At 40.3% G+C, this 27351-nt stretch overlaps 1 protein-coding gene across 6 annotated transcripts in view; it reads right to left on the bottom strand.

The window, feature by feature from the left end:
- The window catches only part of ARAP2 (ArfGAP with RhoGAP domain, ankyrin repeat and PH domain 2), a 173699-nt gene that overhangs the window by 10907 nt on the left and 135441 nt on the right, over positions 1-27351 (bottom strand). For all 6 annotated transcript variants that reach the window (XM_080650295.1, XM_080650300.1, XM_080650297.1 and 3 more), the window contains 5 exons: positions 20063-20191; positions 12825-12964; positions 7265-7347; positions 5984-6019; positions 4029-4092 (listed from right to left, as the gene is read on the bottom strand). In XM_080650295.1, coding sequence (XP_080506421.1) covers positions 4029-4092; positions 5984-6019; positions 7265-7347; positions 12825-12964; positions 20063-20191 — 452 coding nt within the window. The remainder of the gene's footprint in view (positions 1-4028; positions 4093-5983; positions 6020-7264; positions 7348-12824; positions 12965-20062; positions 20192-27351) is intronic.

Genomic DNA, 27351 nt, shown 5'->3' with positions numbered 1-27351 from the left:
AACCAATGGGCACTTACATTGCTTCACGTCTGCCCAGGGCCTCTGCTGATTTCATAATCACCCTCTTCCTCAAAAAATACATTTTTCTTCCAATTACTGGATTGTCTTCATCAGCATAGAGGCAAAGTATACACTCTCCCATTTTAAAGACAAATCAAGAGCCCCAAATCTACCTTGACTTCTTGTTTCTATCTAGTCACAGCCTCATTTATCTACATAGCAAATTCCTTGATAGAATATTCTGTAGCAATCACCTACATTTTCCTCCTTCCTCAACCCTCCTCATTTCTTTTCCTGTTTTTTTTTTTGTTTCTTTCTTTTTTTTTTTTAATATACTAGGCCTTCAAATTTAGATTGTTCCAGGGCTTGTCTGCCATCTGTCTGCCATCTCTCTCTCTCTCATATACAACCCCTTCTCTCATTCTCTCTCAGATCTCACCCAAACTCATGGTTTTCAAAACCATCTAAATACTGACTTCGCCAAAATTTACATTTCAGCCCCAACCTTTTGCCTGAGTTTTTCATCCCAACATCCAACCTACTACCCAGCACACCCACGTGTATGTCTAAAAGGTATCTCAAAATTCATGTGGCCAGAACAGAACTCTCCCTCCCCCCGCCCCTTTGTCTCTGATAATGTCACTTAAATCTGCCTGTTATCCAAGGCCAAAAAACTAAGTTCTAATCCTCTCAAACTGGTATAACCAATTAATGTGAAAGCCTTAATTGGCTCTACCTTCCATTATTCTTGAATCTGAATGTCTTAGCACCGTGGTTGGCAAACTGCGGCTTGCGAGCCACATGCGGCTCTTTGGCCCCTTGAGTGTAGCTCTTCCACAAAATACCACGGCCTGGGCGAGTCTATTTTGAAGAAGTGGCGTTAGAAGAAGTTTAAGCTTAAAAAATTTGGCTCTCAAAAGAAATTTCAATCATTGTACTGTTGATATTTGGCTCTGTTGACTAATGAGTTTGCCGACCACTGTCTTAGCAGATCCACCCTAGTCTGAGCTGCCATCCTCTCCCACACAGGTTTTCCTCCTGCTTCCATCTCTGACCCTTGAAAGTATGGCTTTAACAAAGTAACCAACGTTATTTTTTTAGTTAATGTAAATTTGGTATCTTTTCCTTATTTCCCTCTCAAACTCTAAAAGGGGACTACATGATCTGTTCTCTGTATTCTTCATCTCTTACCACCTGTCTCTCGTAGGCCTTTGTGATGGTCCCAGAATAAGCCAAGATTATGACATCTAGGGAACTTGCTGGTCCCCATCCCTGGCATCTTCCCCTGCTACTACATACCTGTACACCTCACCCTCATTTCAGACACATCTGTCAGTCATTCAAAAAACTCTTCCCTGAGAACTTTTCTCAGTTAATACCCTTCCTTACCTCAGTCACACTGGTTTTCCTTTCCCTCACTTATTTTATTTATTCATTATTTTATTTTATCACACTAATATCTATTTGAAATTTGATCTGATTATTTATTTTCTCTTTTTCCTATTTTGTAAATACTGAGAATGTACTTTGTAAAAGGCATTGGGTTCTGTGATACAGATATACATAATAAAGTGTCCTTCTCCAAAGAGGACATAGAGATGGCCAATAGATACATGAAAAGATGCTCAATGTCACTAACTGTCAGAGAAATATGAATTAAAACAACAAGAAATCACCTGTCTGTATGGCTATCAGCAATAAATCAACAAACAAGTATTGGCAAGCGTGTGGAGAAAAGGGAACTCTCATGCACTGCTGGTGGGCATGCAGACTGGTGCAGGCTCTGTAGAAGAGTATGGACGTTCTTCAAAAAATTAAAAATAGACTTCCTTATGACGCAGAGATTCTACTTCTGGGAATATATCCGAAGAATCCCAAAATACTAACTTGAAAGAAACATATGCACTCCTATGTCCATTACAACAGCCAAGATCTGGAAGCAATCCAAGTACCCATCAATAGAGGAGTGGATAAAAATGTGGTGGTACATTTACACAATAGAATATTACTCAGTCATAAAGGAAGAATGAAATCTTACCAAAAAGCATGGATAGACAGAGAGGGTATTATGCTAAGTGAAGTAAGTCAGTCAGAGAAACACATATACCATATCATCTCACTATATGTGGAATCTAAAGAATAAAGTAAACAAAACTGAAAGGCTCAAATGACAGAGCGAACGGGTGGTTGCCAAGGGGAGGTGGGTTGGGGGACCGAGTGAAAAAGGTTGAAGGGATTAAAAAGTTATACAATAGTCACAGGGATATAAACTACAGCATAGAGAATATAGTCAATAACATTGTAATAACTATGTATGGTGCCAGGGGGTTACTTGACATATTGGGGGGAATCGCTTTAAAATATATGAATGTCTAACCACTATGCGCTGTACACCTGAGACTAAAAATAATAAATGTAAGCTGTAACTGAAAAATAAAATTAGAAAAAAACGATTGACAGAGTCCTTCCTCTCATGAAATTTACGTTTTAGTAGGAAGGACAGAAATGGAAAATCTAAATGCACAACTGTTTCGTACTGAGTGCTACCTCGAAGTACAGCAGTGAAGTGCTCCTATAGGAAGGTCTAAATGGAGAATGAGGAAGTTTCTCTGAGAATGTGACCTGTAAGCTGAAATCTGAGGCGGGGTGAGGATGGAGATGGATATCAGAAAAGTATTCTGTGCACTAGAAGGACTAATTGTAAGGGAGGGACACTTACTATTGTGTGTGTGCGCATGTGTGTATTTTTAACATCTGCTACGTTCTTGTCTGTTTCTCAATGGAGGTGACCCGTTAAATCCTTAAACCCCAAAGCAACTTTGTGTTAACATTAATCCTGAACCGTGGAATGGACAAACAAAGGTAATTGGGCTGAGACCACACAGGATAGGCGAGGCAGGGGAAATATCTTCGCCCTGAGAGCGGCATCTGCTTCCTGGCTGTTTATACTTTGATTTTCAAACTACAGGATGGACTGACTTCAATTATAAAAACAAAAAATCAACTTAGTTGCACCACAAAGAGATAGTGTAATAGTTTTTGACTCTATAGTTCCAATTTTAGTAAAATACTTCAAATCCAGTTTTTTAAAGTAGGACTTGAACATCTGAATTATTAAAAAGTCCCAAAAAAAGAAGAAAAGTCTCTAAAAAAAAGTTAGCAACCAGTCTTTTTCTGCAAATGTATTCCCAGGTAGTAATAGCGTCAGGCTGAGAACAGTGTTTATTAACCACTGGAGAAGATACTAAATTAAAGGAACAGAGAAAATGACCAGATTTGGGGGGTGAATTAACTTCTCTTATAAGAGAAATGGGGAAGTACATCCTCAGTAATAAAGAGTGGCAACTTAATTGTGACTGTGAATTTCAATGCTCTTGTGCGAAGCAATGCTGAATTCAGCCAGACAAGGCTGGGGGGAAAACAACTCTACTAATGGGACTACTGAAACCTTCCCCCAAAAGTGAGCCCTCCTCCCAGAAGGAGACTGAATGGGGAATGGGGTACATGTGTTTGTCTCTGGGTTTAAACCAGTAACTAAATATATGGTCCTAAGCAAATGATGGAACCTTTGTTCATCTCTATTTCCTCATCATTAAGAATTATCATGCATAGTTTGTTGCAAGGAACACACGTATTAACTCTTTTTGAAGTTTCTAGCAAATAACATATATTAAAGAAATGTAGGTTCCCGTCCTTATTTGTGGATAGGCAGGGGTGGGGAGAGTAGGATCATGTGGGGCTCTGGTAGGGTGGCAGCTTAGACAAAGCCCTCTTTCTTATCCTGCCATCTTGAAGCAACACACCTCTCCTAGGCTGCGGAGCTGCTGGGCTGGCAAAAAGCCTCTATGAAGAGAGTAATTATCTTTCAAAGAGTAAATGATAAATCCTGATGCTTATATATTAAAAATATATAAATGAGTAAGTAAAAGTATACGCATAAAACTCAAACGTTACTGGAAAATCACTGCCATTTCCCATATACCATCGTTACACTTTCCTGGACAACTGGAAACAGATAGATACCTTACCTGGGCAAGGAAGACACTGGCCATCCACTCCATCTGAGTTTGTAAACTGTCACAACACAGGTGCCTGCAATGCAAAATGTATGACTATATAAATCAAAACATCCATTCTCCAGTGTATTTGGTAATTAAATGATCAGAAATCCCTTTGGTTTCTCTGATGGCTTACTGCAATCAAAATGGGAGTATTTCAGTACCGGTTGCTTAGTATCTGATGTCAGAATAATAGTGTACAAATGCTATTTTAAACAAAACATAGCTAAGGTTTTGATAATTGCTGAAAAACAATCAGCAATATTTTTGGAAAGGCAGAGAGGTCAACCTCATTTGCTTTTTCAGGTGCAAGATGGTAAAACATTTTTTCCCCTAGAAACTACCAGCTTAAGAAGAAAAATGTGTGCATATTTTCTTAATAGCAGATTTTTAAAAAGGCTTAGACAGTTTCCATCATTATGATTATAAACATTAATACCCACAAGACTCATGAAAAAGAAGCTAAATGAAAAAACTGCTGCCTGTCCAATAACACCTTTTATTGAAAACCTATATATACAGAGCGCTTGCCCTCAAGATTCACACAGTCCATTAGGGGAGCCGGGAATGTAAACAAATAAATTAAAACAGCGAGAGAAGCGCAAAGAGAAACAGCACGCTTGGGGATGAGATGGAGGTTGTTTCCTATAAGAGGAAAATGTTGTGACGGATAGCAAAATGAGAAAATGGGCATTCGATACAACCATATTTTTTTTATATTCCTGTATAATAAAAATAATTTTTAAAAATGTTAAAATTTCTGAAATATTCTTGCTTCATTGAAAAATTATCACAGAGACACTGTCCTTTTCCATTTACCATATCCAAGAGAACCTTTCTCAAGGTTTTAATTACAGATCCTTTTAATTACACACCAATGTGTACAAAATACTGTAGCTACAAAGAAGACATAAAGATTAAAGGTGAGAGTTACAGGACTTAGGGGCATCTGAGCTATGGCTTGAATGAAGGACAGCTGAGTCTGCCAGCGGGGCAGGGAGAGGACAGTGTGAGGAAAGGGGGCAGCACATGGAACGGATGAAGGCTCCGTAAGGGGACCACATCTATTACGCACGGAGATGTGAGACAGCAAGGCATGTGCAGTGAATTCAAGACATAACTGTTTCGTCACTAAGTGAACAGGGAAAGTCAATGGCGATGAAGCTGATGGAGCCCATAGTTCAGGGCCTTGCACGCCGGGCCAACACTTCTGTGCTTTGTCCTGCAAGGTGACAGGAGCCACAGAAGAGTGTTAAAGCAGTAAAGAAACATGATACATTTTAGAAAGTCTCTTTGGGGCTGGGTGGAGAATGGCCGAGAAGACAGAGGCAAGGTCCGAGGCAGGAAGAGCACTTAGAACTCCAACACTAATCCTGGCAGATGAATGAAGCAGGGCTTTAGGGTACGGGGTATGGTGGGTCAGAGAGACAGGAAGAGGCATGCCTGGTATGGCTTGGATTCATCAGACAGAGGAAGGTAAGAGAAGGACACTTCTAGTATAATCTTTCGGGAAAGTGGCTCGATCCGATGACATCAGTGGAATCAAGTACATACTAGTATATGTAAAGAACAGTTTTGAAACCAAGATTTTCCTTTTTAGCTGAGTTTTAGCTAGTTCTTATCCCTTATTTAAAACTGAATGTTGCCTGCATATCACCTAAGAGCTAGGATCCCACACTCATAGTAACTAGGAAGAAATCAGATATAGTTGCTCTTAAGAGATACTGGCAATTAGGATACATGGGACTGGAATGGACCTAAATTCTGAAACCAAATATATTTTCCTCTTCCTAGACTCTTAAGTGTTTAGTAAAGATTTTACCTTCGCTTCCTGTCTATAGATCTATCTGCCAAGTCACAACATTATCCATTTACTGAAATTACTATCAACACACCAGATCCCCAAACTGCCAGCTGGTACTTACCACTGATGTTTTTCAGAAAATGCTGTCAATCCCCAACTGCGCCACATGAGGAGAAAACACAAACATATTCAAAATGATAAACCTTACCAGACTGGAAACAGGATGGGGTGCTAAGGAGGTGACATTTAACAGTGGAAATGCATAACAGAATTGGTACCCACAGTGAAGATTCCACAGGTGTGATTTATCTAGAGGTGAATGATAACTGTTGAGGGATGTGGCTACACATTTAAATATCGGAGGGAGACAGAGGGAAGGGGCCTCGTGATGTCATGGGGCAGTGGGGGAAATCTCTCAGAAGAGAGTCTTGGCTGAGTAAAAGCAGATGTCTAGAAAAATGGCCAAAATAAGATAATATTCATATTGACCAGCTGATAGTGTGAGAATTTGAAAAAATGTGCCAACTGCAATGCAGGTATTTGTGTTGGGCTTATAAATTAAGCATGGAGGCAATAGTGAGAATGTTTTCAGACTCACAAACCATAGAGAGTTCATTAAAATGAAGTTTCATGAGATTAGGTGTATAAGTAGAAACATTAATTAGCTAAGTCCAAGTAATTTCTGATAAGAAAGTACAGTATGGCCCCAGCCAGGTGGCTCAGTTGGTTGGAGCGTCGTCCCTTACACCACAAAAGGCTGCAGTTCAATTCCCAATCCCATCACATATGTAGGTTGCTGGTTCGATCTCGGGTAGGGGCATGTGCAGGAGGCAACCGATTGATGTTTCTCTCTCACATCAATGTTCCTCTCTCTCCGTCCCTTTTCCTAAAATCACTGAACATATCCTCAGGTGAGGATTAAAAGAAAGTAAGTACAGTGTAAACGGAATGCTGGGCTGATTCAAGTGCTAAAGAGGAACAGAATGTTTAAGAGGGGTCCATCTATGTGCTGTGGATTTACTACGAAATTCGGCAAAGCAAAAAGGGCACATTAGAGAGCCAGGCTGTCTTCTTGTGGGCAGACTTGCCTGGAACATTCCTTGTGTCCCCAGGCTTGGACAGAGCAAGGGACAGGATGCGGGCAAACCCAGGTGTTTCCCAGCAGACAGGGCTCCTGGGATTTCTTGTTCTACGAAGGGGACATGCACTCACCCAGGAGCTGCCTTTAGGGGAACGGCCTCCCTCCTCAGCTACCCACACACGTTCTCTGGATCTGGCATCTTAAGAAACTTGTCTACAGCGTAGTTTATAAATAAAGCTAGACTAATGCCTCCGATCCTAATTCCTTGAACAGACATATGTTCCCATAACTTTTCAGCCACCCTCCCCTTTCAAGCTTTACCTTGTTGGAGGCTTCACTTTCTTTCTCACTCCAAGATAAAACGTCACTGAACTGAGAGGAAGCATTTTGTCATGTTTGCTACTCTGCAAGGAAAACAAAACAGCATGTAACTGAACAGACTTCACAAATATCCTTGCGATTTGCCTTGAATGTTAATGACTGGCTTTAGAATTGCTTAGTTTCTCCAATGTTTTATGAATGTAATACCAGCTCTTAGTAAATGAAGACCGTTTTGATTACAATGTTGTAAATTTAAATAAATAATTTTGGATTTATATGTCTGTTTATATATGTATATTTAAGCACACACATAATGATCCCTTATTTAAAACAGTTGGAACCAGATGTGTATCCGAATTGATAATTTTTCATGTTTTAAAAATACAATGCATATGCAATATGTTATATAACTCCACCACACTACCAGTGTTGCTTGGGGCAGCACCCTTTATTCAAATATATTCATATTTCTACATTAAAATGCATGATATTTCATACAGTGTGAGATAAATAAAGGCTATAAATATTGTTATAGACCATGTTTGTAACCCCCTCTACCCCCAACTTCCTATGTTGAAATCTAATCCCCAATGTGATAGTATTTGAAGGGGGGGCCCTTGGGAGGTAATTAAGTCATGAAGGTAGAGCACATGAATGTATCAAGTGCCCTTAATAAAAGAGGCCAGAGAGCTGGCTCTCACTCTTTCCACCAAGTGGGGATCCAAGTTGGCAGTCTACAACCTGGACAAGGGCCTCACTAGACCCTGACCCGGCTGGCCCCCGATTCACATCCAGCCTCCAGAACTGTGAGAAACGAATGCCTGCTGTCTATATTTAGAATTATAGAAAACATATTGTGAACCTATATGGGCACATACTGAACTATCTCAAATATCCATATTAATGAAAATTAAATTCACGAAAATAGACTGTGAAAAAAGAATTTATAAACATTTGCTTTGGATCAATTACACATTCTCCGTACACATTCTGGCATATTTATTTGTGATTAATATTTTTAAAATGTTAATCCTTGAACACAGAACATCAGGAAAGTTGTCTGACAGAAGCAAAACTTGAATCCTTATACTTTAATTTAAAACCTTAATATCAAATTACACAAATTTTATGATTTATCCTTGCATACCCTGCAATAGATTTTATACAGATAATAGCCATGGAATTAATTATTAGCACAAGTAGTCCCTATATCCTAAGGAAATCTCTTGTTTCAAACTGTAGGCAGACAACATTTATAACTGAGAATAAGAGTGTGAGGGTCACAGAGACCTAGGTGCAAATTGGCCTTGCTACTTATTAGTTTGAGACCTCATGTGCTTCTCTCAGCTCTTTTTTCTTTAATCCTCACCTGAGGATATTTTTCTATTGATTTTTAGAGAGAGTGGAAGGGGGCAGGGGGGAGACAGAGAGAAACATCGATGTGATGGAGAGACAGACACATAGACTAGCGGCCTCCCCGCAGGAACCCCAAACAGGGCCAGGGATCTAGCCTGCAACTGAGATACATGCTCTTGACTGGAATCTAACCCAGGACCCTCAGTCTCAGGGCCGGCACTCTCTATCCCTGAGCCAAACTGGCTAAGGCCTTACTTCTTGTTTGTAAACAGGGATAATAACAATATTGACTATCTCATAGGGTCATTATGATGATTAAATGAGAAAGTAAAGAGTTACTATCAAGGGTTATCGTACAGATTAAATGAGAAAAATGCCTATAAAGGTTTTGGTCTAGTAACTGGCATATAGAAAGCACGCAGGAAATGATAGCTATTATTATAAATTTAGAACACCCTGCCTCACAGAAATAGCAATATAAACAAGTTCTTAGGATCCTAAGACAATGCACAAAGGCCCACTTGACAAATATGTAGCTCAAATCAGTACAAGTTCTATAAAACTTAAACTCTTCCTATGAAATCTGCTCTTGATGAAAGCAGCCACTTTGGAAAAGGGTGGAAAACCCATATAATAAAAGCCCAGTGACCATTAAGGCGGAACGACTGGTTGCTATGACCTACTGGCCGCAGGGGCCACCACCAGCACCGCTGTGGAGCCCGAGGGCCCCGGGGCCAGCAGCCACCACCAAGGTGCTGGTAAAGAAGAACACGAAGGTGGCCAGTGTGAGCATGCAGCTTGAGATGAAGGCTCTGTGGGATGAATTCAATCAGCTGGGCACCGAGATGATCGTCACCAAGGCTGGCAGGTCAAGGCACCCCTCTCCCTGCTGCGACCCTCCCCATGTGGCGCCAGTATCGGGCAGCAGGCTTTGGCCAAATCCACACGAGCGAGACCCAGAAGCGGGATGGGGGGCACTGCCTAGCCACCTGTGGGGGTCCCTCTCTGCGCGGGCCGGCTCCTTCGCTCTTTGGTTCCCAGCTCTAGTGACAGCTGCCTGGTGCGCTGGGCCGGAGGGTACTGCTCTGGAGGCCAGGAAGGCAGCAGAGAGAAACCCTGTGGACCTGCCGCCTGACCAGCAGCCCAGGACCTGGCACCACCAGAAATGGACTGGCTCAGAGCATGCCGAACTTTGAGGGGGAAGGCAGGCACCTGTGAAGGGCCTTGCCACCAGCTGGATCCTGGTGGGTCCCACCTCAAAGGAAACTCGGTCTTTGGTTCCTTACTTCAGTCTATCCCAGCTAAAGAGGAACAGCTGGGCACATTTTAGGGGAGAATTAAGACTCTAAAACAGTGTGTTCTGTTCCATGGAGATTGCTACCTAGTTGTCTCAGGCCTAAATTCAGCGTGATTGTGGGGCCTGGCTCTGCCACTGGGGCCCGTGTCTTCCAATTGGCCTGTATTTGTTGTAAGGCCCCAAAGAGAAGAAGGGGAACAAGTTTTTCCATGCAATGGATTTGACCAACAGACAAAGGCAAGTGCTGAGCTGTGTCTAATGTACATACAGAGACACCAGCTCTGCCTGGCCAGAGGGAGCTCAGGGCCTATTTGCAGAGCCTTCTGGTGGTTTCTGTTCCCTTGCTGAGGCCGTCCTCCCTGGAAAGCCTGGGGCCCATGCTCAGTTCCAGCTCAGTGGGTCTTCTTCGGGCCCCTCCCCACAGCTGGCCACTCCCCTGATCAGCCCCTCCCACCCCCATCAGAGGCAGGGCTGGCTGGCCAACCTCCCACGGTCCCTCCCCCTGGCCTACCCAGCTGGATCACCCCAACTGGGGCAGGCTGGCTGGACTCCACCCATGCACAAATTCATGCACTGGACCTCTAGTATGTTTATAAAATAAAAACTTGGTTTCCATGGAGAACACAGGTTAGGAGAATATAGAAGAGTAAGCAGGAAGATCAGGAATTATGCTTTGGTGACCAATGGCCTCCGTGGCAGCGATGATAAGGCCTGGAATTTACACGGTGGATATGCTCCTAGTCACTATTATTAATGTTTGCTAGTATAATCATAGTAGATAATTTAATAACATATATATTTTGGATATTTTTTCCTTTATGGCTAGATTTCTAGAAATGGAAGTACCAATTCTTTATTGGGGCTAAAAACTTCAGGTTGATTTTTAAATACGCTAAGCTGCCATCCAACTACAAAAATGACTCTTAATCAACATATTATCTATACAGAAGGACAAGGATGAAGGAACTCCATCTAATAAAGACCAAGGTGGGTGACCCACTGAAGAAAACCAAATAAAATTCAACCTAGAAGACTTAATATTTGTCAGCTGCGATGTTTAACATTTACTTTCGTGAATATAAACCTAAGTTCATGAACCTTGGCATCTGGAGTTCGGTTCACTAACCCCAAATTCTTATGTGGCTTACTTCTGCAAACTCCACCCTCCCTCTACTGAAAAAAAAAAAACAAACAAAAAAAAACACCTGAATTAGAATAACAAACAATATCTTGGAACCTGCACAGACTCCCTGCTGGGCCTATCAGGTGGAATGGCAAAGTGGGAGTTCAAGTAGGGTAGATAATCCAGACCTCTGAATGGAGGGGTAAGGGCTGCAGACTTCAGTGCTGTCCTACAAGCCCCCATGCCTGGACATTCCACTGTCTTTAAAAGTGAATATGAGATGTCTACACAAAGTTGGAATGCTAAGATTTATTTAAGGCCACACATGGAGGCTTCCCTGGAGAAACAAACAGGGAAAGGTGTTAAAGGTGTGGAGAGCTCAAAAGATACTTCCCAAAATAGGGCTAACTATCCTCTCTTCATAACATATTAACAGATATTACTACGCTGTTCTTTCTTTGTGCATTACCAAAACAAAATAGTGAAGTGCCACACACTTACAGTATGCAAGCAGTGTTTAACTCAAGTGAATTGTATAATTCAAAATAAAAAAGTATCTCCAGGTCCTGCTGTCATTCAGCATTTAAAAAAATTGCATGGGTATTGCCAGAATCTCAAGGAAGTAGAGATGATATTGCAAATACCCATGTGACCACTGCTGAAAACTGGATAGAGAATGTTTTTTTAAAGTATTTTTAATTGATGTTTAGAGAGAGAGGAAGGGAGAAGGCGAGAGAGAAAGAAATGGGAGACATTGATATGAAAGTGAAACATTGATCGGCTGCCTTCTGCACTCCCCCTACTGGGAATTGTGCCCACAACCCAGAAATGTGCCCTGACCTGGCTTCGAACCTACAATCTTTCCTGACACCTCAGCAAACACTTTCTACTTTCTATCACCATTCATGGTTTTGCCCGATCTTAGACTTCTTACAGACAGACTCAGATGGTAGTATTTTGTGTCAAGCTTCTTCTGCTCCACAAGGATTTCAAGATGCATCCATGTTGCTGCATGCATGAGTATTCACTTATTTTATTGCTGAGTAGGATTCCATTGTGTGAATTTATCATTCTTATATTGACAGTCACTTGGAATGTTTCCAGGATGCAGCTTTTATGAATAAAGCCGCTTATGAACATTCCTGAACAAACACTTTTATGGACATAATAGCCAGGAACAGAATTGCTGGGTCCAGGGGTAGATGTTCTAATAAACTTATCTAACAACTGCCCAACATTTCTACACAGTGATTGTGACTGTACCCTTCCATCAGCAATTTATGAGAGTTTTAGTTTAATCAACATCCCTGTCCACATTAGGTGTTGTCACTCTTACAATTTGAGTTATTGTAGTCAATTTAAAGAGTAAAATAGTACATCAGAGTTTTAATTTGCATTTATTAACCTCCATTAGCTAAACTCAAGCCACTTTTGCCAAAGGGAATGACACACTCTCCCAGTCATTTTATTGACTGAGATGCTAATACGCTTGTTTATGTAACGCATATTAGACTTTTCCTTAGGACTTAAGTCATTCCCTGCCCTAAAAAATGTGAGGTGCTCATAAAGGCCAAATATGGAGCTCTTCACTGTGCTACTCGGTGCATTAATGTCATAGCCCAGAGGCTGAGAGGAATCCTCAGCTCACTCTGCATTTTATTTTATTTTATTTTATTTCCTACTGGCCTTGACTTCCAAGAGAGAGGGCTGAGAAAGGTTTAAGATAAGAATGTTAATACCCACACAGAAATGTGTACATAGTCAAATACTACATATGCAAATACCTTCAGGTCCTTGTAAAGAATGAGATATCCATCTCGCAAAACACAGTGCCGATCTTGAAATTTATTTCCAGACAGTATTTTAGATGGTTCTTCTTTGATTTTCAGGGATCCCTCTTTGATACTTTCCAGGGCATTTCTCTCTGTAAAGTACATTATTTTTGTAAGTGAGGTACATTTTCATTTATTTGGAACAGAACAGAAAACATTTTTGTACTTTGTTTTGATTATTATAAAGTAATAACTTGTCTCCTATCATTAAGAAGCCTATGGTTAATTTCTGGGAATAGCACATGTCAGGGGTGTGTACGATAAGTCGCAGATCCACTGCCTGGATCTATTTATATCTACCATAGATAGGCCTGCCTATGCTGTCCCATTAGCACTTAAAACATGGTGAGTCTCAATCGGGATGTGCTGTAAATATAAAATATACTTACAGATTGTGAAGACAGTTCAAAAAAGTTAAAAAAAATCTCCCAATTTTGTAATATTAATTACATGTTGAAATGATAATATTTTGTATATGTGAGTTTAAATGAAATATACTAGCAAATTAATGTCAATATATATATATATATATATATATATATATATATATATATATATTAATGTGGATACTAAGCCACTTAAAATTATATCATCAGCTTGCCTCATATTTTTTTCAACAGCACTCATATAAGAATGCAAACACACAGGTAAAGAAGGAAACCTCTACCATAATTCTGACACAGGAATCCAAGTTGTTCAAGAAATTCCTGCCAACATGAAATAGGTAAGAGTAACAAGGCAAAATGGCTAAGGTAGAGTATTTAACATCGACTATATTTCATATGCAATACTGTGATTGTCCCACACATAGGAGTCTTTTCAATTAATTTTATTAAGAAAACACTTTTTGGTAAGAACACCAAATTTGTATTTGCATAAATTTATCAATCTATCTCCATAAATTTATCATGTATAAGTGTATCAGTATATTTCCAATCTAAAACTTTCTACTGGAAATTCAGACAATGATCAGCTGCCTGCCTGAGACCTGAAGTACAGTGGACAGAAAGAACATTGAAGCCAAGTAGCCATGATGCTGTTATTATGGTGTCAACTCCTGCTTTTCCTATAAAACAGGAAAAATCACACTTGTCCTGCAGGTTGCTGTGGCCCACATATTAGATGGTGTCCACAAAAGATTCAGAGAGGGACACCATATCAGGACTTGGACCTTTAGCAATTTCTTAGTGTTAAGGTTATACAATTTTAAAATATTCATGCATAGTTTCCAGTTAAAAGACTTGAAGACATGTTTTACTATAACTGGAAGATCAAGAAAAAAATAAACATTATAAAACTAGTATACATTTTAGACTTTTCAAAATGTTCATGTATTTTATGTCATGTGATTTGCATGCAACTTTCTGAAGTAGAGGTAACACAATCTCATTTTATTTTCATTTAAATATATTTTTATTGATTTCAGAGAGGAAGGGAGAGGGAGAGAGAGAGATAGAAACATCAGTGATGAGAATCACTGATCGGCTGCCTCCTGCACGCTGCCTACTGGGGATCATGCCAGCAACCTGGGCATGTGCCTTGACCAGAATTGACCCTGGCACCCTTCAGTCCACAGGCCAATGCTCTATCCACTGAGCCAAACAATCTCATTTTATAAATGAGAAAATTGTGGCTCACAAAGGTTATGTAGGTTAGAAGGCAACTGTACTAGAATGACAGTTCAGCTCTCTTAATATCTAACACAGAATCCTGTCTTTTATACTGAGACACTTCTAAGTAATCATCACAATTATGATCATGACCATTACCACAATAATAAATGTCTGGGTGCCTTTCTTGAACTCATGTGCCATTTTACACTGTGCTCTTTATCTACCAACTTACTCCTTTGATGATTTCCGTGACACTTCTCTGTCTTTGTTTTCTTGAAAGCTTTCTAATTGTTCCTTCATACACCATGGGCCTCTCTTGATACACCCATCCCTTACAAGCAAATGATGGTAACTCTATACTCAGCTTTCTAATGTTCTTTAATAAGTAAGTGGAATGATCTTGTGTTCTCCCAAGGCTAAAACTACGTCCCATGCAATGCGCTCCATTGCTTCCGTAGGTCCCTTCTAGACATCTACCCCAGGACACACTTCACAGACAAGTAAAACCCAACACATCCAAAACAGAAGTCAATGACCCTACCCCTGTGTCAACCCAAATAGTAACCTCTTCTAGGCTCCCTTTCTGAATGGCTCAGGAAGCATCCAAAGCAAGAAACTGAGAAGTACACACAGTGGTCTCTGTAATAAGACACTGCTAATTTCCTTTAGAAAACATTCCCTTACTACCTAGAGAAAAGTGAGATAGCAGTCCAGTGAAATTTTGTCCATAATTTCCTCAATTACAAAGTGTTTTATTCATTTATATTTTTAAAAAGTTTACTCTACGGGTACTTGTAGTGAGCAAAGGAATGGGATAGAGTCTCATAATGGAAGATCAAGACATACAGGAAAAATGACACAGGAGGTATTTCCTTGACCGGGAGACATTCAGTGTGAGAAAAGATGTCAGTGACCATGGAGCTGCATCACCTTTCTGTGCCTGAAAGCTCTCCATAAACATAAGCATCCTGGCCTACAGCAGTCATTTATAGCATCTTGTGTTTGTATTTACATTTATATTTAAATAGTCTTCATGCATTTAGATTTTCTATTCCTTGTGGGAAAAGACAATCCTTTACGTTTTCCAGATTCCTGCATAAAACAGAGAGCTAACAGAAACTTATCAATTGGTTTTCTCGGTACCAAATAATAACACAAGAGGAAGTCAGGACATGCCTACTCTATCTACAGTGGGTATCAAAGACTATCATCAAGTCCCAAGAAAACACTTCCACTTGAAGTGGGCTAGGTCTTACCTTCGGATTTAAAAAGACTGGATGGAAGCGCAATGTAAATTATTTTAGCTCGACTATGATTTATAGACTCATACTATTTCTGCTGACATTTTCTTTTTATTTTCTTAAGTCAGTTGATAGTGGATGGCTCAGCTTTCCAGGTCTGAACTTGCCAGAAGCAGCTGCATTTTAAACTATTCTATTCTAATGCAAATTTAATTCCAAAGCATCTGTCCTATGCAGCAATCTAAATTTAGAAACCCACGGGGATCTGCATTTGAGTTACATCTTATATCTTAAAGTATTTCTTCCCCATTGAGATCATTAAAACTCGACTCCCATGCATTACATTCTATCGAGGTAATTTTTAAAGAACTTTAGCACTTAAAATAAGACTTCAGCAATATAAAATTATTTATTCTGGAACCTTACAGAAGCTATAAATATATGCCTTACTTGTGATAGAGATGTTCAAACAACTCAATATGAGAGATGATAAAAGATTGTCTAGTAAGATTAGCTATGACGAAGTCTATTTAGCTATTTTAATGAAGTTTTATACTCCCTATCTCAATGTCTCAGTCATAATCCATGGGGTACAAAAGAAATTTGAGGACTATTATCTTTCTTTTCAAGTTAGTTAACTCCTCATTACAATAATGACAATGGCGCAAACTGTTTCTAAGAAATCAAATGCCGCTTTTGAAAAGCACAGAATTGATTTTTAAGTAGAGGCAACAGAAAATTCATTTACTCTAGTATACTTCTATAAAAGTAAAGTATGTTACCTCATTACCTTAAATGAATGAGCAGAAATTAAGTGTTGGCTGATTCTAAATCTATTCCAACTGTTATGTCTACATTTTAAACTGTTCAGATAAAGTGAGGAAACTCAGAAAACTAACACCCATAAACCTCCAAATGATAAAACCTCTTCATTTAGCATGAAGGTGGTGAAAACATAATGTCAATCGAAAGTATATGTTTAGAATTTATTACATTAAAAAACAACCATCATATGGGTGCCATTGTAATAACCTGGTTATAATTTCACAGGAAAGGAGGAACGGGAAGACTAGATGCAGGCATGCCATTTACACAGCTTTGCCAAAAAGCTGCAACTAACACTCTCCAAGTCTGTGCCCCACTGACTGATGGGGGAAAGGACGCTGCCCAGAAAGGTCTGAGTGTTGTGGAAAGGTGCCTGCCTGTCTGCCAGTCACACCCCAAAACAAATTAGTGGTCAGAATGGGCATGGCCACTGCAAGCACGTGAAACCTGAGTGCCCTTCAAACAATGGAAGTTTTCTCTCTCCTCTCTCTCACATGCTGGGTCCTGTGAGTCCTGTGGCAGGGGCTGGGCTCCCGTGCATCCATAAGGCTAACAGCCATCTGAGGCTGCTCCACACAATGGACTAGTGGACTTCAATTAGCGTGGGTGCTGAGCCACACCCGTGGAAGGGACGCTCTGGATACTGGCCTTGTTTCTGGCTCTGCTAGAACCCCAGCTGCACCTTTTCCAGGACTGGCTCCAGGGACAGGGGACTTTGGAACCCAAGAGATGTAACTTCACGCAAATAAAGCCTTCTTCCACCTCCCATCCGCCCGTGGGGGCTTCTGAAAATTCTTTCAGCTGTTTCCCAAGAACCTATACCTTGCTCCTACAAGCGACAGGAGAGTTTAATTCTCCTGTAACAAAACAATTAATAAAATGCAAGTCACACAGATATTTTTGTGTGTAAATATGGAGTTGGAATAGAGTTAGGTGGACAGAGAGTAAAATTTGTGGCAACTAGGTGTCAAGTTTGCGGGGACAGAGTGCAACGGTTATTACTACTAATGCTTCAAAAAATGTTAACGCAATAGTTATTGTTTTCCTGAGAGAAAATGTGGTTGCAACCAACTACCCTAGTTTCAAACTTAGCCGATTTCTACTTGGGCCCCCGATTAGAAAAAGAAAATCTTCAGTGAGAGAAATATTTAACCTTATTCCATCTTGCTGTGAAGAGCAATGTATTTCTGAGATGACACAAATATTTCTAACAAATTGACAGAGACATCACATTCCATTTACTTCCATTATTTTCCTTTTAGATCCCAAGTTTAAGAAGTAGTGGATGTATGGAACGGAGCAATGATTCTGGAGTTGGTGGTCATTGTGACTGATTTAGGAGACATTTGCCAAGTCAGAGACAAGCAGAATGAACATCTAACCCCCCTAAAATCTATCACCAAGTATAGCCCATAAAATGTACTTCTAAATGCCAGGCTGCTGTAATACACAAGTATAGGGAAAAAATTATGATTAAAGAAATTGATTTAAACACACACACACACAAACAACAAGCCAGAGCCGATTTAAAAGGGTCAACCTAAACTCACACAGATGTGGAACCACCATAGTGAAAGCGATGGTTTTGCTTTGACAATCTCAATATAAATCAAGCTCTAATGAAAAACATTTATAAACATTTTATTGGCTAGAAAACTATAAAAAGTATTTTAAAAATTTACTTCGTAGTTCCTTCTATATTTGACCCAAAATACATAACTACTAATGTGAAACGGTCCAATTAATGTATTTGCTGACAGTGTTACACTAAAACCTGATGTTGTTCATGAAATGAGACAGTTTCCTGGTAGGAAGAACTATCCTATATAATAAAAGTCTAATATGCAAATTGACCCCTCAACCAGGAGTTCGACTGGGAGTTTGACCAGGGAGTGGGGCTGGCCAGCCAACTGCCTGTGGTGGCCCCTCCCCCTGGCCAGCCAGGTCCGTCCCCTTCCCCAGCCGACCTGGCCCTATCGGGCCCCATACATGCACAAATTTGTGCACCGGGCCTCTAGTAGATATGATAACAAGCGCATACTGGTTTGGCAAAATGAGGTAGGAATAGTGCAAGGACGGGATGTGCTTCAGCTCCACCCTGTTTGAGCAAGGAGCGGGACATGAGATTAACACCAAAGTTACAGAATGTTTCATCCAAATCCTGAAACTGTCACTTAAGCCTGCCTTCCACTCTGGGGTTCTCCAGCTCTTACGCAAGGTGCTTGTCTAGACCTTACCGAGGCGTGATGGTTTTCACAACAGAAGGACACACTCACAACCTCAGGAAGGCACAGGAGTATGGGAGGCATCATTATACTGCCCAGTGTTCCTACCCAGCTTGTGGGCAGAGCCCATGTTCATTCTTCTTGTCTTTAATCAGCATGAAGAGTTTAATTCAAATGTCATTGCTCTCAACCTGCTCTATCTCTTCCCCCGCCCGCCCCTCCCCCCCCCCCCCCCCCCCGGTCCCCCAAGACCAACAGAACTTAATGGTATCCTTATTTGGATTATTCTTCACTCCACTTGCACAAAACCTCACTTTACACCATAGCCTTTTAAGATCTTAGTTTTGTCTATTTGTATTCACATAGCCAGCCCACTAACATTCAAACAAGAACTGAGGTATTATGTCTAAGTGTGGGTTTCAAGTATTTCGCAACATGGAAGAATTAGACATTTAGAGGAATACTAGAAAAAGGAAAAGGAAAATTCTCACCAGAAAACACTATACATTTACCTGAAAAGATGACTTATTTTCTAAAAGAAAAGAAACCACAAGAACTTATTACATACGTTGCATAATGTTGACAGGACTTGATTCCTAAGCTCCACAATTGTTCTTTATCTCAATGTTACAATGAAAAATACAGAATTTAAGAACTAGAACAGATTTCATAGATTATCTACATCAGAAATTCTCAGCATGGGCACCACTGGCATTTGGGGCCAGATAATCCTTAGTTGGAAAGAGCTGTGCTGTGTATTGTAGGATGCTTAGTGGCATAGCTTTTATCTGTCCACTAAAGACCTGAAGCACCACTCCATCCAGCTGTGACAGTCAGAAATGTCTGCAAACATTGCCAAATGTCCCCTGGGAGACAACACTGCCCCACACCTGAGGGCCACTGCTGGTATAATTTGCACTCTTGAATACCCAGAGAACTTTCATAATTCAGGAAGAAGGTTCACCAGCTATGAACATTAGAAAAACACTGAAGCATGGCAAGAAGCCCTTCCAGCATAAACCATTCCTTCCAAAAACGTTAACTTGGTACCATCAGATGAGCCAACTATTACCATAGGGCTAGGCTCCAGGAAACCTGACTCTGGCACATGTCACTCCTGTGCACATACCTGTTCTTCTTCCTCTTGGACAATACTAAGTCAGTAGGTCTGTATTTAGCTACTCATTTTTACTTTTGACATTTGCAAATGCCACTTGTGCCGTAGTATCCTTCAACCACTTGAACTTTCCGTCGGTGTTGCAAAGTGGGATAATAGCAGCACCTACCATTATAGTGTCTGATGGTGTCAGCGGTTAAGAACCTCTTCACCACAAGATAAGCAGAGCCAGGTTCAGCTAATGAGCTCCACCGAAGCACCTGCTCCAACACATTTTCTGTGTAGTGAAGAGGGCGCTCTGCAAAATAAAACCAGATCAAATTAAAGTATCATCTTTTATAATTATACAGTTTTTAAATCCTTTAAAAAATCTGTATTCAACAATAAGCATAATCATATCTTATGTTACATAAAAATAGCATTAAGACTACATAAAAGAGACTGTTAACACCTAGAACACCAGTAAGTATATAATAAAATTTACTGTGTAAATGAATCTATACAGGAACATTTGTGGTTTGCTCAATGATTTTTAAAAAATCACAGATGCTATCCTTTAGATAACATTTCAGAAATAATGCTAACCTTATATATAACAAATCAGTATCTTACACTATCTTCTTTTTTATATTTTAAATATATGTTTACTGATTTCAGAGAGGAAGGGAGAGGAAGAGAGAAATAGGAGCATCAATGACAAGAGGGAATCATTGACTGGCTGCCTCCTGCATGCCTCCCACTGGGGATCGAGCCTGCAACCAGGGCATGTGCCCTGACCGGGAATCAAACCATGACCTCCTGGTTCATAGGTTGATGCTCAACTACTGAGCAACACTGGCCGGGCTTACAGTACCTGCTTTTGATTTAAAATAACATTCTAGTTTACTTTTGGAAATCTGACTATTTTTCACATGCAATTAAATAATTGTGAAAGGACTAGCAAAATTACTCTTGTCCAGTAGCAAGTGATAATATAATTTAATTCTAGAGATTAGCATATTATAATTTCTGATCAATAATGATATAGCTGATATTCTTATAGTCGATTAATATAAAATCATAAAATATAACTTCAACAGAGATCATATGAAAACAATCAATATTCTAATAGTTAATCTATGTTTAACTATTGGTGAAAGCATCAATCAGAAACATTATGTGACAGTATTATACATTCACTGTTGATATAAAGAACCAAAAACCAGAACTTAATGACCTCTTAAAGACTTCTCCATAATAAACACTCATCCATATACATTTTGTTTTAGGAAATCATATTTTTTAATGCATGAGAAGTTCTTAGCACAGAGTTAAATAGATTTTACAATTACATTCAAAGCCTCATAGAAAAGTTTTTTGCTCATCAAAATATGCCAATCATTTAATAAAAAGTTACAATAGAAGCATATATTGGGGGGAAAATTCAACCCTTTCACAGTACACTAAAAATAGTATAATTGAAACAGCAAGAATATATGCTCTAACAGGAAGATGTTGATGTAGCTTCCCCAATAAATCACCAAATATAAGTCAATTCAACTCTTTCACACCCTTCTAAATGTAAAGCACATAGCATGAGAGTTTCATTTTGGTTAAAGTAGGAATGGCAATGACAAACAAGAATCTGTAGATAGTATCATAATCACATATGAACCATGATATTTTAATTGGTGATAAAATCACAAGTAATGACAACCAAATACGGTAGATCATATCCCTCTTAACATATTCCATAGCATACAAATTGCTGAAAATTCAAAGTAGTTACTAGTCTGCCCTGCTATGACCACAGCCATAACTTATCAGGTCCACAGAAGAAGAAAACAAATTTTCTGCTTCCAATGTAAATAACCAGATTTTTGCTTACTATTCAGTACAATGTAATGCAGTTCTGCATTCTGCATTTATTGGAGCAAGCCAATAATGATGGCAATTCAAATAAGGAAGAAATGATGGATGGAAGGAAGGAAGGAAGGAAAGAAGGGAGGTGGGAAGGGAGGGAGGGAGGAAGGAAGGGAGGAAGAAGGGAGGAAGGGAAGAAGGAGAAAGAAAGAAGAGCTACTAGGCCATACATCTTGAAGATATATCTCCCTCTTGTTTACAAATATATCCCTGTACACAGTAGAGTGCTGAGTATGTATATAACAGATGTTCAATAAATATTTGAGTAATGAAATACCTTATGAATTTCTATGATGGCCTATAATTAATGGAAAATATTTGTAAGTGGATCAACAGGCAGAATATAACTCTTTGTAAAACTAAAGAAAATATTTTATGCTATATCAATCCTGCTTTTCTTCAAATAATTTTGCAGTAGGTTAGCAAAGATCATAATTGCCCATAATTTGCCAAAGCTATAATTAATTGGTAGTCTTCTATTAATAGAGGTTATAATTCAATTGAACTGTATTTAAAAATAAAACTAATTATAATTTGAAGTCATAGCCACAGCAATCAGATGAGAAAAAGAAATAAAAAGGTATCCAAATTGGAAAATAAGAAGTAAAACTGTCATTATTGCCAGATGACATAAAACTTTACAAAGAAAAACCTAGACTCCACCAAAAAACTATTTGAATACATGAATTTCTACAAATAATTTTTATGCATAGTTACATTTACAATCATCTGTCATAATAGATTATATGGTGTGTAAGTGATCTGGCATTAAGCCATTATTAGAAATAACACATTTGTGTATTATCCATAGCATAAAAATTGCTGAAAACTCAGTGTAGGTACGTGAAAAGAACAGGTTATGGAAGAGGTTAGTTAGGTAAATCACATTATTAATAGTTTAAAACCTTGTTTACAAAAATTATAGGTATTGTGGTTAAATTTCTGGTGATAATAACACAGGATTTCCCTAGATAACTATGACTTCCCCAGTAATTAAAGTCTTGGCACCAAACTTCGAGTGGTGCAAGTCTGTCCCTGTCCTGTCCATATAATTAGAGGGCGACAGCACTTTGTGTCAATCCAGAGGAGGGCTGGAAAGGACCCTGGTGAACAATGAACAGATCTTCTGTGTCAGAGTGCTCTTAGGAGGATTAATAAAACATTTCATTGTGATACTGCTGCACAGAAAGTGTTTCACAAGCCGGATCTGCTCGGTGAAAAGGCCCACTTAAATGAGGCCCTTCTCAATGTAAGTTACTGTTCTTCAGCAAGTCCAGGACCTACAGAAGATGGGGCTATCCCAGCAGAGGACAGGCTCCGTTTCAAGGTGAAGCACTGAAATAAAAGCACCCTTTAGAAGAGTAGCTCTTGATGAAGGTAACAGCCTCTCCCAGGGTGGGTTTCAGCTTGTCCTAATGATAGGCAGCAGTGGGTCAAGGATGCTTGGCATCTTTCAAAAGATGGGACGAAGGAAGACCCTTTTCTCTATTCAATACAAAAATTTTTTAACAGTTCTTTTAAAAAATTATTTTTTTGTTCTTTCGACAATTTGTTAAGTGTAGTAAGACATAGAGAACATAAAATTTGCCCTTTTCACATGTACAATTTTACGTACACATTTTACATGTACAATTCAGTGGCATTAATGATGTTGTAATTTCAAGTGTCCCACCAGGCAGTTAGAGTGAAAACCTACTTATAAATTAACTGAGCCTAGAATCTAACTCAGCTTTATGCATATAAATTCTCAAAATATTTTCTACGGTTTTAACCTGATATATTTTGTCCATGAATCTGACTACCATATAGGAAGAAAAAGATCATGCTTTGTCAGAACTCTGTAGAAACTGTTCACCATTTGTGAGCATCTGAATGTCTGTTCCTCTCCACCCTCCACCCCTCACCCAAATAAAATTGCTAGGTTGACAACGAATCCCCAATGTGATGGTATTAGGAGGCAGCACCTTTGGGAGGCAGAGTCCTCATGAATGGGATAGGTGTCCTTATGAACGAGACTTACAAAGCTTCCTCCCACCACCTGAGAAATGAGAGAAAAGACAGCCCTCTGCAACCTGGGAAACTGATTTCTCTCTCCAGACACCAAATCTGCCAGCACCTTGATCTTGGACTTCTCAGCCTCCGGAGCTGTGAGAAATAATTGTCTGTTGTTTGTAAGCCACACGGGCTGTGTAATTCTGTTATAACAGCCCAAATGGACTGAGACACCATTTCACCAACAACAGCAATGCTTCCAGTGCTGTGTGAGCCACAAACTGACATGCTTACATCAGTCTGCACTGGAGCCGGCACATCCCTGAGAAGTTCGCACAGGTGGGGAATCTATTTTCATTACCTTTGACCATACAGGAGTGTGTCGGCAGTTACATGTTATACTACACATTTTCCTTTCTCATTTTATATTACAATCAGGGCACTGTATTATTTTAAAAAATAAGTATAATAGATTATCTCAAGGGAGTCAAGGGAATCTCACAGAATAATTATTATACAAAGCAGGCACTGGATAGGACAGGGCAGAGACTGTTGCTTTAAAATTTACAGACACCTACAATAAAACACAGCCCTTCTGGTTCACTTATTTATCCGTTTATTCATTTACCTTCAGTTACTTGCTTACTTGCAGGATTTATATTTACATTGGAAAAGGTACCGATTCCCTGCTGACACTCCTCCTATCAGCTACAATCTTGTGACTACCAACGCCTTCACTTTCATCTTCTTTTCATATTTCGCTTTATCCTCCCTGCATGTTTCTAGCAATAAAGCTTTTAACATTTCGGAAGGTCAGGTGGCGCTACGGCTCCGTCTGCTTCAGGAAGCCAACGTAATCACAGGCCCCTTTGTGGCGCGCCTCACTTTGTTCCTCTAAAAGCTGTGAAAACCATCTTCGTTTTCTCGGCGGGTGTTTCTACTTGAACAGCTGACCAAACATTAAAACCATGCCAAATCTGAATTGTTCACTCCATCAAATGTATTCTTTCTTGAGGTACATGGGGTGTTCCTTTGATTATATATTTGGACACGCACAAATCAAAACAACTTGAGGACTCCTCGTCTTTTTATAGCTCCAACAAGATGACTTCCTTTCTTTCTAAATTAGAGACAAGTAGCCAAAAGAGCAACAAAATAACAACAGCCACCCCAGCCCAACCCATCTGTACCATTTGTGATGTACTCATTGTCACATGCAAGTCAATGCTCAGTCATTTTCAGGGTAAGCAATCCCTTCGTTTTCCAAGATGAAATTTAAAGACAATATTTCTAAGTTTATTACATCTCCTAGCTACCCTCATGCGTTCTGCTTGCTCCTATTAGTCGGGTGGACTGATGCCCAAAGGCACAGAGCCCCCATGCTGTGACAGAGGGATATGCTTTGACTCAACCCTTGAGAGGACAGGGTGGTAGGGAGACGATGCCTACCCCCAAATCCGTGATTCCTTATCGTGCAGGTGGATCGCCGAAAAACACAACAGATACAGAGGCAAGCAGGAGACAATCTGCTGTCTCAGGCCTCACCAGGGCCTTGAGATATCCTAGGAGTTACTAATCTACAAGCAGAAATCATTTTTCACGTGCCTGCCACATTTCGATACATTTGTCCAAGAAGCAACAATCCAGGTCACTCAGATTCAGAATACATCTATTTTAGGTTCCACCTCAGTTAACAAGATATTTGCTGGATGTGTTCCACATCAATGCACTATGCTAGAGGCAGTGAGATATTAAGGTCCTAGAGCCAGATGTATACATACTACTATTCAATAATCAGACAGTACACAGTACTATAGATCTACTAGAGGCCCAGTGCACGAAATTCATGTACTTGGGGTGGGGGGTGTCCCTCAGCCTGGCCTGCACCCTTTCGCACTCCGGGAGCCCTCGGGGGATGTCCACAGGGGAGTGGGCCTAAGCTGTCAGTTGGACATCCTTAGCACTGCCACAGAGGTGGGAGAAGCTCCTGCCACTGCCACTGCGCTTCCAGCCGTAAGCCCAGCTTCTGGCTGAGAGGCACTCCCTCTGTGGGATCGGGCCAAAACTGGCTCTCTGACATCCCCTGAGGGGTCCCAGATTGCAAGAGGGCGCAAACCAGGCTGAGGGACTCCACTGGTGCACGATCAGGGCCGGGGAGAGATGCGGGAGGTTGGCCAGCCAGGGAGGGACTGAGGGAGGGCTCGAGGGAGTGTCTTGCTCAGTCCTGACTGGCCAGACCCCAGCAGCAAGCTAACCTATCAGTTGGAGTGTCTGCCTCCTGGTGGTCAGTGCATGTCATAGTGAGCGGTTGAGCAGCTTTAGCATATCATTAGCATATTACGCTTTGATTGGTTGAATGGCTGACTGGACACAGCATATTAGGCTTTTTTATATAGGATAAACAAATAATCAGAAAAAGATCAGTGAGAACTATGTTTATCTAAGTGTCATCATGGAGAACAGGCATTTGAGCTGGATCTTGCAGAAAGGATGGGCAATGAGTAAATAATAAAAGGAACAATTTTAAATGATGGAACAATATGATCCTATTTGTGATTTAGAAAGATAATTCTGGCAATAATGCCGACAGTCCCCTTTTTTTCACAAATATGATGAAGTTGATAACCTAGCCCCTCTCCTTAAAATTAAACATCAAAAACCAAAAGACTCTACCGCCATTAAACCATATAGTGATACAAAATTGTGCTTCGCTTGTGCAAGAGATTTTAATTGTATTGCAACTACATATTAGGCACTGTGCCAAATACTAGAGATAGAAAAAGAGAGTTCCTCCTTCCTTCTGACGAGCTCCCATTGAGAGAGATGAGACCATGTGATGGGCTCTATAAAGAAGATAGGACAAAGTGTACTAAAACTCTTAGTCTGCATATTAAAGGTCAGATGGAGAAAGAGTAAAGAACATTCGGGGAACACCCACTCACACGTGTTAGTCAAACACAAAGAATAGAAGAACTTTATCTATAAAGAACATGTCAAATGAGAAAAGATGGCCAAGGAGATTGGAGCAGCAGAAACCCACCATTTAGGAGACAAAGGAAGAAGAATTGACAATAAATAAGGGCCAGAAAAAAGGGAATGGTCATTAACAATAAATGCCACAAAAAGGACAAGTGCTGTGAAGCCTGAAGCAAAGCCATCAGACTTGGCATTGGGGGTTGGAGGGGGGGTGGTCACGGGAGTCATCTGCCAGAACACTTTCTGTGAGAGGGAAAGGCTGAGCCTGCCTGGCGAGGAGACACGTATGGACCGACACCAAAGTACCAGTCACTGACTCTTGACAGTGAATATCTACACTAATAAAAGTAACATGCGAATTGACCGTACCTTCGCGACGCCCACCCGCCAATTAGGAGTGAGTATGCAAATTAACCCAACAAAGATGGTGGGTTAATTTGCATAAGCAGGCACTGAGTGGCCAGGGGCGGGGTGACGACACAGGCATTCCGCACCACCCCAGCCACTCCGGGCCTCTGGGCAGCATGGGAAGGTGGAAAGGCAGCTCTGGGCCAGAGCAGAAAGGCGGCTCTGGCCAGAGCGAAGGTA

Source organism: Plecotus auritus (assembly GCF_963455305.1).
Source record: "Plecotus auritus genome assembly, chromosome: 1".
NCBI lineage: Eukaryota > Metazoa > Chordata > Mammalia > Chiroptera > Vespertilionidae > Plecotus > Plecotus auritus.
This window is presented reverse-complemented; position numbering and strand designations above follow the sequence as displayed.